This window comes from Rhinatrema bivittatum, chromosome 9 (assembly GCF_901001135.1).
Source record: "Rhinatrema bivittatum chromosome 9, aRhiBiv1.1, whole genome shotgun sequence".
In the NCBI taxonomy this organism is placed as follows: Eukaryota; Metazoa; Chordata; class Amphibia; order Gymnophiona; family Rhinatrematidae; genus Rhinatrema; species Rhinatrema bivittatum.
This window is the reverse complement of record NC_042623.1, coordinates 120,203,743-120,217,237: the sequence shown is the minus strand read 5'-3', so window position 1 is coordinate 120,217,237 and position 13,495 is coordinate 120,203,743. Positions and strand designations below refer to the sequence as shown.

Sequence of the window (13,495 nt, the reverse complement as noted above, 5' to 3'; positions counted from 1 at the left end):
CAATTTGCCTCTTTCCATTGGGAAAACTGACCATTAGTATAAAGGACAAGGGCCATGTTTAACATTAGTAGTCCAAGAAAAAGAGAACAATCCAGCTTTCTACTCCCCGACTGTGTCAGACGGTGTTAGTAGGAACAAAGGAAATAGGCTCAAACCATTCACCAAAGAGAGGGTTTTCTCTCCTAATAGAAGCAATTTCAAACTAACACAGAAAGGAGCGACGCACAAATGTATCGAATATGCCAAATTTGGATTTACTGAAGTTTCACTTTCACTAGAAGCAAATACCAGCTAAAACAATTCTCCCGCTTTCAAATATCGGTTCTGCCAGTTGAAAGATCCGCCTATATCTGGCACTTTTCAGATTTTCCGTATTTGGCGGAAAGGGGTGTTTCTCGTCATTTTTTTAAGTCATGCAAAATAGACGAATATTTGAGAAATGGCAATTTTAAGTTTCTGGAGGCGAGTATATTTTGCCTCCCTATAAGCACTGTTATTTACGTGAGAGCCAATCGAAGAAATGTGGGTGGAAGCTCTCGACCTCCAATTAACGCGCAAGAGGAGGGTTCCGCCTATCAGAACTCGGCTTGTGCGCTTGCGTGCTGGATTTCGGCAGAAGGTCACAGTGGGATCGGAAATGGTTGCTAGCGCTGCGCCATGTCTTCCTTGACGGGCATTGGCAGCGCTGTACGAACCGGGATTCGGCTTCTTAGAGGCGGAGGGCTGAATGGGCCAGTTCACGTCCGGAAGTGAGTATGAAAGTTGTAGCTACCGGAAGCCAACCAGGTCTATTATCAATCGAACCAGAAAGGGATCACTGCTGCTGCAGCAGCGATACTTCCCTCGTTCCCCTTATTGGAATTTCTTAAACTCCTGAGCTGGTTGGAGACTCTGATGTGGAAAACTGATACTGTACGAAGGCATGTAATCCCTGTTACCTACAAGCTGTTGCCACTGAACGAAATGTAGCTTGCAGGAATTTGTTGCTGAGTCTTAACGGTGTTAGTGATTTTCTAAATATCAGGCCCACCTAATGATACAGGATGTTGTGTTTTTGGCTCTGGAAGAGATGGGATTTCTTTTTGTTTGAAGATATGGCGCCTCAAAGACTTATTTTTTTTTTTTTGTCTGACTGCATAATTGTTTTATGCTTAACTACTAGCACTGTTAAGTCTCTCACTGTTCTCTTGGTAGTAGTTGTATCCTGGCTGTTGAATGATGTATTTGTATTGTCTCTGGTTCTTTATTTTCTTTCTGTCCAGTGGCAGTGGAGGGGTTCACATAGAGCCAAGGTACAGACAGTTTCCTGAGCTAACGAAGTCTCAGGTGAGACAGGCTCATTTTCTCAGCAGCTTCATGTGGTTCTGGATCCTCTGGAATTTTTGGCATAATCCGGATGCAGTTCTGGTGAGTCATCGAGTACAGCACTAGGGTAAAGTGGTCAGAAAACCTGACTGAATGAATGAAAACATTGCATCCAATATAGTGAACCTTCATTCTAGTAACAGCAGCCATTTAATGCTGTTATACATCACTTTGTCTATTAATCTCATATCCATGAAAATACCTAATATTAAAAAATATATCTTCACAGTACTAGTTGCACAAGGTGGTTTTTCCATAGACACACAATTTGAAAAATTCTATAGTATATCAGGCTCAAGGTGTGAACCCAATTTAAGAAGATGAGTAAAAACATGTGTGCTAAATTTCAGCCCATATTTTCTTTATACACCCGCTTAAATTTTTTCTTCCAATGCAGGAAACTAATAGAATGCAAATACATTAGGAGTTAAAAAGTACACAAAACTAAAAGGTGCAAAAAATGAATAGCTTCCATTAATCTTATTTAATGTGCACAAACCATGGTTTAGGAGCATAAAACAACAGAAAAAGCATGCTAGATGAGCGTAAAATGTGCTTCTCTTTGGGGAAGGCACTTAGCTGCACATGGTGACAGTTGTGCTGATATCTTTTGCTGTGTAAGTTTTCTGGGGAAGGCACTTTACAGTAGCAGAGTTGTCACCATTATTCAGTACTCATATGCACAACTGTTTATCACTGTTGGCACCTGTTTCTTCAGGTTCATAATGGTGATTAAACTGGTAGCAGAACTATTGACCAAGCTGCATGATACTGGAATCATGGGCCTTAATTATTTATTTATAGGTTTTTCTCTACCAGCTATAGCAGAATAATCTGTGCTAAGTGGTGAACAAAAATTTCTAGTAATACATTATCGTATTAAGAAACAATACACAAAAACAAACACATATATAATACAACATCAAATAAAAGCCAAATGAAAAAAAGTCGCTTTCAGTTGTTTCCTGAAATATTTATAATCTGCGTTCTCAATGTGTAACGTATTCCACCACCTGGGTCCAGATACAGCAAAATGCCCTAGAGCGAATAGTCTGAAGATGGTAGCTCTTAACAGAAGGGACAAGAAGAAAACCCTTATCTGCAGACCTTAAGTACCATGGTGGAACGTGCTTTACAAGTTTATTAGCCGAAGAAACAGGGCCAACAAAATAAAGAACGTTGTGTATAAGGGTCAAAAGTTTAAACTGAATCTTGTATTTAATGGGAAGCTAGTGAAGGGAGAACAACACAGGTGAAATATGCTCCCAGATAGGATAGGAGGTAATCAAGAGAGCAGCTGCATTTTGTATTAATTGAAGAGAACCTATCGTATAATTCGGCAGTCCACAAATCCGGAGAAGCATGAGGTGACAAGTCACTTTACCCTCCATTGCCTCAGGTACAAACTTAAATTGTAAGACCTCTGGGGATAGAGAAATACCTACAGTACCTGAATGTTATCCACTTTGAAGTGCTGAAAAAAGTGTGAAAAGTGGAATATAAATCTAAATAAAATAAAAAATTAGACAGTTGTAAGCACTGCACAGTTGCAACATTTGTGCTACTGCAAGTATCACAAAGAGCTTACATAATGATTGTCCATTGCATATACTCTCTCACCAAGAACTTCAGGTCTAGGACCATAATGGGGCATAGCACTATAGACTTAACACTAGCCCCTGAAATCTAACTTTTATTCTGTTTCTAGTCAGGAGTTAAATTTCTAGCATCAAAAAAAACATTAACACACTTCCCTGCATTAGGGAGTAATAGCTAATGCCTTCATTAACATGGGATTTGCATGGAGGTACGCTAATGTGCACATACATTTTTATGCGCAAACTCCATGTTAAAATGTTAGCAAAAGTGGTACATACAAAAATGTTAGTCCGTGTTTTGTCTGGCAGTTGTGGCCATAGGGCATAAATATAACGAAGAGTTGCTACTGCAGCTCCAGGCCCATATGGGAAATGGGCTGCTGTGTCTACCTTTTTGAAATTTGTTGTGGGTTTCACTTATATTGCTAGGGATTTGTGTATTTTAACGCTGTACTATTGTAATAGCATAAAGTGTTGCATTGATATAATATCGTTCCATAATGCTGTGGGGCAGAATCTCGCCTAGATATTGTACTTCAATGCTTCACAGTTCTTGTGAATTTGAAAATCCTAATACTTTTAGAATATTTTTCAAAATCAGCACTGGAATGAGGACCAGCTGATGTGGAGGGAATGCACAGATAGGAAAGTAATGGCAGGAGATGAGGGTTTGAAGATGGTTTTGAAGAAGATATGCTGCCATAATGTAAAACACTGCCAGCATTATTTTGGAGGATTTTGGTGAGAGAATTAATTTTCCATTGCTACACACACAGAATTGTTTCCTTTCTCTTAACTTTTATGCACTTAAAGAAACAAAACAAGGGAGCAGTGAGGGTTGCATAATCCAGAAGTGGAAAAAGAATTGGAGTATGTAACAGTTGTTAGTGCAGTAGAACTGGAGGAAAATTAGCCACCATGGTGTGGAAATTGAGTAGAGGGGTTGCCTGACCACTGTGCTAATATTCTAGAATCTAGTAAGATGGGGCAGATTTCTCAGGAGTGGTGGCAGGCACACATTTTCCATATTCCAAATGGAATTAAATCAGACTGGTTTAACATAATTGTTAAATGTTCTTTTGTTTTCCTCCACAAATGAGTGACTCTGTTGTGACTGTACAGTTTTGGTTTTTTCTTTTCTTTTAGCAGAGTTAATTTCAGAACAATTTACAGTGGAACAACACAACATAGAGTCAATTTTTAAGTGTTGGTATCAAAATGTACTTTCTTGTCTCTCTCCACATTGCTCTGTCACCTGTTTCTCTGTGTTTTTTTTCTCCATTTCCCCTTGCTCTTTCTTGTTTCCAGATTCCCTTCATCCCATGCTAGGCTGCCTCCTCTTGCCAGCACACAAACACCTTGTTTCCAGCAGATATAGCCAAATGCTTTCTTCTCCATGCTCAATAGAGGAGGCAGGCAACCATAGAAAAGCTCAGCTCTCTTCCTAGAGAGGATGCACACAGGACATCTGGTTTTCTTTTAATATAACCACAGTCTGAAGTTCCTTCTCCTGGATATTTAAATACAGGCTGGTCAGTCACACCCACAACCCACTGTGGGTTTTTTTAAAATTTCTTCTTTGTTTAGAGTGCAGTAATTTTGTGTTGCGTTTAGCACCCTCGCTAACTTTCAAAATTTGGTGCCTATGCCTGGAGAGCTGCCTCTCCATGATGACATCTGGCAGGGATTATAATACAGAGCCTGCCGCTGGCAGTGGGATGCTCCCAAAGGGACGTGCTAAAGGGGGTTACCCTTTAGAGAGCTCCTTCAGAAATAACTAGGAGGGGGTGGAAGTGTTCATGGATTTTCCTGATCCTCTCTGAGATGAGGGACAGAGATAATTATTCTTTTGTATTTGTATGTATAAGATAGATAGATAGATATACACATTTTTATTTTATGCCATCCTGTCATATTTTGATATGTTGTAAGCTGCCATGGGTCTCTTTTTGGAGGAGAGTGACACAAAATCCTCTGGGTTATAATAGTTTACATCTTTAAATCCTTCTTGTAAGCTTTAAAATGAAGATCACTGACCATTTTAGTAACTACCCTCTGGACCGACTTCACTTGGTTTATATCCTTTTTGAAGGTGCAGTCTCCAGAATTGTATACAGTATTCCAAATGAGACCTCACCAGGGACCTATACAAGGGCAATATCACTGCCCTTTTCTGCTGACCACTCCTGTCCCTATGCAGCTATTGCTTTATCTGCTTATTTGGCCACCTTAAGATCATCAGATATGATCATCCTCAGATCTCTTTTCTTTCATGCTTGGAAGCATTTCACTCCTATACTCTACCTGGGTTTTTGTATCCTAAATGCATAACTGTATTTTTTTTTTTTTAGCATTAAATGTTAGCTGCTAGATCCTAGAACATTCCCCGAGCTTTGCCAGATCTTTCTCTTATTTTTCACACCTTCCTGGCTGTCTACCCCGTTGTAGATTTTGGTATTTGCAAAAAACCCTTTCCCGACAAACCTTTGGCAGTGCCACTCATGAAAATATTGAAACAGATGGATCCCTGGGGCACACTGCTAGTAATGCCCCTCTCCTTTGAGTGAACTCCATTTACCACTCTCTGTTGCCTCTAACCCTGTCAGTCACTCTAGGACCCGTACCAAGGGTGCTCAATTTATTTGTATCACCTATGCAGAACAGTGTCAAAAGCCTTGCTGCAATCCAAGTACACTGCATCCAGTGCTCTTCTCTGATCCAAATCTCTGGTCACCCAATCAAAGAAACTGATCAGATTCATCTTACAAGACCTACCTCTGGTAAAACCTTGCTGCTTCAGATCTTGCAGTCCATTGGTTGCCAGAAATTGTACTGCCCTCTGTTTTAGCAGTGATTCCATTAATGTCTTCATCACAGAGGTCAGACTAACTGGCCTGTCTTTGCCTCCTCCTTCAGCTTTTATAAATAGGCACCATGTCCGCCTGTTTCCGGTCCTCCAGAAGTACTTCCAACTCTAGAGAAGCATTGAAACGGTCAGCCAGTGGAACTTCCAGAACTTTTTCTTTTACTATATAAAAAAACGTGTTTATACATTTTAGGTGGGGCAAAGGGATAATTAGTGATCAGTATGGGGATTGAATTACGGGGAAGGGGTGGCAGTAGAGAATTGGAGACATAGGAGAGGAGATGATTGAAGATGGTGGGGAGGAAGGGAAGATCAGAGACAGTGGACTGCATGAGGTGGGAGATTTGGGGAGGGGGCTAGAGGGATGGTAGGATGTGGAGGAAGGTGAAGATCCCAAATGGAAGGAGAGAATTATAGATGTGGAGGAGAGGAGGATCTAAGATGGGAGGGAGTTGGGAGAGACTGGAGAGAGTGCGAAGGAGGATCAGTGTTGAATGAGGGGGGGGGGGAGAACGCCATAGCCCCCCCCCCAAATAAACACAGTGCTAATCCCTTGTTTCTCAACTATCCACCTCACTTATCCCCATTACTGCTCTCACTTTCCTTCCTCTCTCTCTCGAACCCTTTCCCGTCCCTGTTTGCAGATCCTCACTCCTCTTGTGCTAGAAGGAAATCTTTCTTGGCATATTGTACCCACTTTGTTTAATAAACATTTGATATGTTTGTATTTTTAGGGCCATTTCCCTTATCCAGACTCCTCTAAATGGACAGACGAAGAGTTGGGAATTCCTCCAGATGATGAAGAATAGTTTGCAAGATCCGTTCTTCCATTTGCATGTAGGTGTTTCTTCATACAAGGTCATTCATTGGCCTGAATCAGGCTTATGGACAGGAACAAGTAGCTGTGCACGTCGGGATAATTATAAGTTACAGTCACAGGATTCGGACACATTCAAGCAGAAGTCGCACCCAGAGGAAGGGGATGGGGAATACAGAGGCCAGGTGGTCTCACTGTGTCTAATATGCTGAACTCTTCTGGAAATTTTTAATTTCTTAACTGTTCTCTACTTCTTTCTCCATTTTATCTCTTATTGCAGGCCACTCTGGTCTGTCCTTTATCTCATTGCACTTATATTTTCTTCTCGTTAATTGGCATTTGAAGACCTTGCTCCTGTTAGGCAGAATTGCCTTTCAGTCAATCTGTGATTGTTCCAGAAAGTAATAAATACCCACACCTCTTGCCCTCTACTTTCCAGAAAGCTCAACATTTCTCTTACCTTACTATCCATGTTATAATTCAGCTTTTTTGATTAAATCTCATTTATTTATACTTTAAAGGGTTGTTATTTTAAACTTGTTATTGTACTAATAGCAAGGCAACAGTTGGCAGATAGACACCTGAAATTTTAAATTTATTTTTAAAACATTTTGTTAAGGACTCTTACTTTGCTCCCATGTCCAAAGCAATAGTTTAATATTTGTCTGTTACTTTTAGTCCTGATCTCTGCTGCAATATTCATATGTAGTATCCTGTGTTTGTTTTATCACTCCCAAAAAATTTGAAAAAGGGAAGCAATTGCATCAAACAGTGCAATAACGCTTACAATCTAAAAAAACTGAAAACTGGTATCGGAGAAACTGCGCACAGGTATAATCTGCTGCCTCTCGCCATGCAATGGGCCCCAAGCAGTCTTCAGAGACCAGTGCTAAATTTCCATCAAGCACAGTTTCAGAACCCAATTCTCAGAAGTTCCATTATTAGTTTATATGAAAAAATATATTTTTGCTGAATATTTTTTAACAAAACTAATAAACCTGTCTTTCAAACACTCCTCCTATTTAAAACACCCTGATAAACTGATTATGACTTTGCTTATCTCAAAACCAATATAGCACAACCCGACATAGGCCAATGTTTCGGCGACCACCCTTGCCTGTCTCAAAGGTTACACAAACTAAAAGAAAAACCACATAATCAAAACCAAAAATGAAAATATCATGAAAATATATCAAAATAAGCAAATAATGCCCCTACCTCAAGTTCTGACATGGTCTCAACATGGCACCCACACTCAATCCGAACAGTTCCAAACAACATCAAAGGACTTATAAAACACACGCCAACCGATGAAAATCAACAGACACGTGCAACCTGTACCAATACGGAGTCCCAGGCGGTCCAACAGCCCCTGGCAAGCTTGCCAGTCATCCTCTATTCAACCCATACGGGTACAAAGTATTGAGCCAATATATTCAACGCTGCTCCTTTTGGACGAGTAAAAGGTCTAAATTACCCCCACGTCTCCCAACACTAGGATTTTCCAAAACTGCCAACCGAAAGTGTTCAAACATATGACTAGTTTACAAACAATGATCAACTAGGGGCACCTGAAATCGTACTGCATTGTTCAATCATTCTCAACCATATCATGTGCTTAGTCTTACGACATAGATTAAATTACAGGTGCACCATAAAATATATACAACACCTGTACTAGTACAGGTGGTCGAAGCTCTTAGAGTATAATGTGATATATGTAATGGTAATGCCATCAAAAGATTGCATACTAATGGAGCAACATCCATAAGGATGATTGCCGCCTGCAGATTCCAGTATTGAAATGGTTCTTCTAGCATTAAACTTTGCTGAGAAGTATTTATTTTTTCATATAAACTATTAAATAATGAAACTTCAGAAAGTAGGGTTCTGAAACTGAATAATGGAAATTTAGCACTGAAGACTGCTTGGGGCCCATTGCGTGGTGAGAGGCAGCTGATTATACCTTTGCGCAGTTTCACTGTTACCTGTTTGTTTGTTTTTTAGATTGCACTGTTTGAAAAAGGGAAGGAATTGCATCATTTTTTTGTGATACATTTTGGGGAAGTTTCTGCTTTTTTTTTTTTTATGTCTTTGTTTTATCACTGTCATTTCTTTCTCCCCTTTTACACAGATCTGGCAGTTCCATCTCATGGATAATGCTCTCTGGCTCAAGCTTTGGCAGATTTACAAGGATATTTTACAGTGTAAATAAACTTAAAAAAAAATCACAAATGACTGTGTTGATGCGAATTATTGGGAGCAGGGAAATAAGTAATCAGACTAAACAGAGCAGTCTCTCTGGTCAGCTGCTCCTTTATTATTTTCAGAATGTACTTTTTCAATTTATTTTTTTCCTCATCCATGCCAGATCAGTCCAGATAAGTGGGTTATGTCCCCCCTCTGCCAGCAGATGTAGAAGGATTAAAAAAAAGAAAGCTTAAAGCTGATTTCAGTCCCCCCTGAAGGGGTTGGGTGCTGCCTTCAGCATTTCTGTCTCCAGCAGATGGTGCTGCAGTTGTGATGAGGCCACTCCTGGGAAGGCTTTAGACCAGGTTCCTGTGGAGTGGAGAGCGAATCTTGGGGGTGCTCTGGGTGATGGGCCTGGAGGGATTGACTCCAAGAAGCATTCAGAGGGGAGTTGGGTTGAAGTAAGGTAAAGAATGATGATAAGTGCTCTCTGTTTTCAGATATGATTGTTATATTTAACTATAATTTTATAATATTGTTTTATGAGATATGCAATATATTATTTCATTATTTTGTATCTTTGTACTCCACTTAGTAAGGCAGTAATATGGGCACTCGTGACCGCACTCGCTCGTCTCCCTTCATTCACATCTCAATAATTTCCAATAGACATAGTTGGGTTAAATAAGGCCGCAGCTTTATTGATACACCGGCCCGAGCCGTCATTTAACAATATACATTACATCCAGGTTTCAGCATCCCCACACCCCGACCATCCGCCGCTCCCGGCAGGATGGTCATTACCAGCCGTCCGGCTCACTGATCCGGCCTCACACCCCGATTCGCACTCCCGCCACTTCCTTGCAAGGAGCCGAACCCGGGTGGGCTCCCGCCGCCCACTTGCAAGGAGCCAGGCCCCGGGGTCTCCCGCCACCTTGCTAGCAAGGAGCCCCCATCGTTGACAACAGCCCCCTCGTTGTCAACCTCCGTCACGTACCAGCTGAAACCCCATAGTCTGACAACAACAACATTACGGCTCGGGCCATCCGCCCCCGCTGCGACAACACAACAACTCGCCCAACGGTTGAACCTAAAGGGCGGGAGGGAGGGAACAAAATTCCCCAGCCGCACTCCGCTGCGCCGCCGCCAAGTCTGCCCGTCGCACGCACGCCCTCCTAACCCCAGCTCGTCCTCTCCCGCGACTCCGCCCCCCCCCCCCTGCCGGCCCAGTCCCTCGTCCCCCTGGTAACCCCCCCCACCGCCCAATCGCCAGCCCCTCCTGAGCGTCCTCTCCTAAACCCCCGCCCCCCCTCCTTATCTGACCGCGCGTTGACCCTCCCTAAGCGGGGCCCCCGCTAACCCCCCCCCTTTTCCCTGTTCCCTGCTCGCCGCGGCACGGGCCCACATTACCCAGCCCGCCCGGAAACAAGTTCCAGCCGAGCTTCCAATCTTCTAAAAGCAGAAACATTTTAAATAAATGTCAAGCATTGGGTGGTCCTAAGTGACTTTGTTCCCTTGGTGCATCTGGCAGCAGGAGCTACTGACAGCACATTCTCCCTCTATTGTGATAAACTAGGGCCTCCCTGTTGCTCTATTTAAGAAAAAATTAAAGGCTTGCAGCACAGCCATTTCCATGGACTGCCTCCTAGTCTTTTATGGTACTGTACTGGATTTGGACTCAGGCATTCTGGGGTGATTACTCTTCCCTCTCCCTTCCTCTGCTGGCTTCTAGTGCAGCTGTAAAAAGAGGGAGGCATGGTGGCATAGGAAAGTCACAATGGCTCAGCATGTCAGTGGGTGCATTCTATCTGACTTGTGAATGGGAAGGCACTAGGCAGGTAAGTACGAACCACAGTGGGGACAGCACCTTGCAAAGAGCAAAATCGAACAGGCTCCCCAGATTGAACTCTGGCTCCTACAGTCGGGCCGATACAGAAAAAAGTGCAGGAGAGCGGGCGAGTGCCCGCTCTCCTGTGCGCACAATTTAGTATTGGCCTGCATGCAAATGAGGGCCTGCAGTAAAAAGAGGCACTAGGGACACTAGCGCGTCCCTAGTGCCTCCTTTTTGACAGGAGCGATGGCTGTCAGCGGGTTTGACAGCCGATGCTCAATTTTTCTGGCATCGGTTCTCGAACCCGCTGACAGCCACGGGTTCAGAAAATGGACACCGGCATAATTGAGCGTCCATCTTCTGACCAGCGGGCCGATTTAAATTTTTTTTTTTTTTTTTAATTTTGGGGCCTCCATCTTAATATCGCTATGATAGTAAGTCGGAGTGTGTACAGAAAAGCAGTTTTTTATGCTTTTCTGTACACTTCCCCGGCACCGGCAGAAATTAATGCCAGCCTTTGGGCAGGCGTTAATTTCTGAAAGTAAAATGTGCAGCTTGGCTGCACATTTTACTTTCTAAATCGTGCGGAAATAACTAATAGGCCCATCAACATGCTTTTGCATGTTGCAGGCGCTATTAGTTTTGGGAGGTTGGACGCGCGTTAAAGCTAGCGTGTCAAACGTGCGTACAAACATGGGTGGAGCGCACTGTACTGTATTGGCCCAATAGTATGTTTTTAACATATGTACGATCTGTTTTATAGTGTAATTGAAAACAAAAAATTTTAGTTTTGATTTGAAAGAAGATAAAGCAGACCGATTCTGAATATCAATAGGGAGATGACTCCAAGGAAATGTTGGAAGGTGATTGTAAAGATTTCTTGAGTTCCATGGAATTCCTGAATAATCAGTACAAAATTGAACAGGTGAAGAAGAAAAATTAGGCTAGAAAACTTTTTAAATCAAACATTTACAACTTGAAATAATTTCAATAAAAATGTCTAAATTAAAACAAACTACATGAATTGAGGAAAATATACCATACTTATTATCATTGACAGGGTGGAGTAGCCGAGTGGTTAGAGCAGCAGGCTATGGATCAGGGAAGCCAGAGTTCAAATCCTACCCTTCCTTGTGATCTTGGGCAAGTCACTTCGCCCTCTATTGCCTCAGTCGCAAACTCAAGATTGTGAACCCTGTGAGGGCAGAAATACCTACAGTACCTAAATGTAATCCACTTTGAAGTGCCTGAAAGATGGAATATAAATCAAAATATATAATCATTGCTAAAGAATAAAACCCTCATTAGGAAAACTGGAAATGAAAGCAAGATAACCAGGCAGGCCAAACCCCACAAGTGGGTTATGTACTGCTAACAGCATATGGAGACCGAGTAAAAGTTGATATCACAGATACATAGCTCTGTGCTGACATCAGCCCACCAGTATTATCTGTCTCCAGCAGATGGTAGATAGGCATTTCCCTATTGGGGATTATCTGTTAATCTTCTCTCTTTTTTTTTTTTTTTTTTTAATCGCACTGCTTGTAGATCTGAGGTGACACCAATGGGTCTCTCCCTCAGTTGAGTGCCTTTAATCTGGTAGCCTTTTACAGGTGTGGACTTTAAAAAAAAAAAAAACAAAAAAAAAATAGGCAAAGCATTTGTCAGATGAGGGAGTCTCAGTGGTGAAGGCTTTCACTCTCTCCCTCTATAGCTAGAGACCTGGTTGTACTCACACATGTGGAAAGCAATTGACAGACGAAGGAGCCTCAGCGATGAAGGCTTTCGCCCTCTCCCCCTTTAGCCAGAGACCCAGTCGTACTCTTCCTTCTTCAGCATCAGCAGGTGACATCTTCCTTCCTCCCTCTTACTTCTCTGAGACGTTTAGTGAGATGTGGTGAGTTGAGCAGCCTCTGGCTAGGCCCCGCTCCAGGCTTGATTTTTTTGAACCTGTAGTAGACTGCGGCAGCACTTTCATGTGCTTGTTTGTGCACATGATTGCCCTGCGGCAGTGTTGTGATGTAAACACACACATCCACACCTACTGGTGCACACTAGTTGTGGCATATATACATGACCTATAATTTGATGCACCTATTTGAGATTGAGTGAGCGCTGAGCGTACACAGTGCCTACCTGAGTGTACTAAGCACCTACCTGAGCGCGTAATGAGAGCCTACCCAAGTGAATATTGAGTGCCTGCCTCAACGCGTATTGAGTGCCTCCCTGGGTGCATACTGAATGTGTATTAAGTGTGTACTGAGTGCATACTTGCGCATGCTGAATGCCTACCTGAGCGTGCACTAAGCGCCTACTTAAGCTTGAGCATGCTGTGCTTGAATATGTTTTTTATTTGGTTGCACAAATGAAGTGAGGCTATATAGTGCCGGTGTCAAATAAGTCTAAGTATTTAGTGATCTCTGCTGCTTGTCATATAAGGGCAATACAGCAAAAGATTTCTGCAAGTTTATGCCAATGCTCCAGTCCCCTCGTTGGGAGGGACTGGAACTGAAGGCGACTCATTGCAGGTGTCCCCTTCTTCAGTTGACCCTAGGACGGAAATGTCTTCAGGAGATATTCGAGCTGAGGGCGTCAGATTGATGCCTGTAGGGCTTGGTATACATCAACCTCCTTTCCTGAGTGGGATTTTCCAAGGAATATGTACCAGTGGTGGTTACTGTGTGCAAGCGCTAAGGTACAGGAGTCCTAAGCCATCAGGAAGCAACAAGAGGCAATTTTGCAAATTCATTGCCATGGTCTCAAGGCCTGCTAAAGGATAGCTTGAATTCTCCTTTCGTAAGCATTTTTTAGAGCTACCCCTCCTTCTA

At 42.5% G+C, this 13,495-nt stretch overlaps 1 protein-coding gene across 1 annotated transcript; it reads left to right on the top strand.

Moving 5' to 3' along the window:
- Window positions 1–560: 560 nt before the first annotated feature.
- Window positions 561–8,881, top strand: NDUFB2 (NADH:ubiquinone oxidoreductase subunit B2). The gene is made up of 4 exons (XM_029616574.1): window positions 561–749; window positions 1,263–1,407; window positions 6,564–6,666; window positions 8,781–8,881. The coding sequence occupies exons 1-3, from the start codon at window positions 658–660 to the stop codon at window positions 6,636–6,638; spliced, it is 312 nt and encodes a 103-aa protein (XP_029472434.1). The 5' UTR covers window positions 561–657; the 3' UTR covers window positions 6,639–6,666; window positions 8,781–8,881.
- The last annotated feature ends 4,614 nt before the right edge of the window (window positions 8,882–13,495 follow it).

Coding starts and splice junctions, on each gene's coding strand:
- NDUFB2 (XM_029616574.1), top strand. CDS start 658: ATGTCTTCCTTGACGGGCATTGGCAGCGCTGTACGAACCGGGATTCGG. Junction 750..1,262: donor GGGCCAGTTCACGTCCGGAA/GTGAGTATGAAA, acceptor CTTTCTGTCCAG/TGGCAGTGGAGGGGTTCACA. Junction 1,408..6,563: donor ATAATCCGGATGCAGTTCTG/GTGAGTCATCGA, acceptor TTGTATTTTTAG/GGCCATTTCCCTTATCCAGA.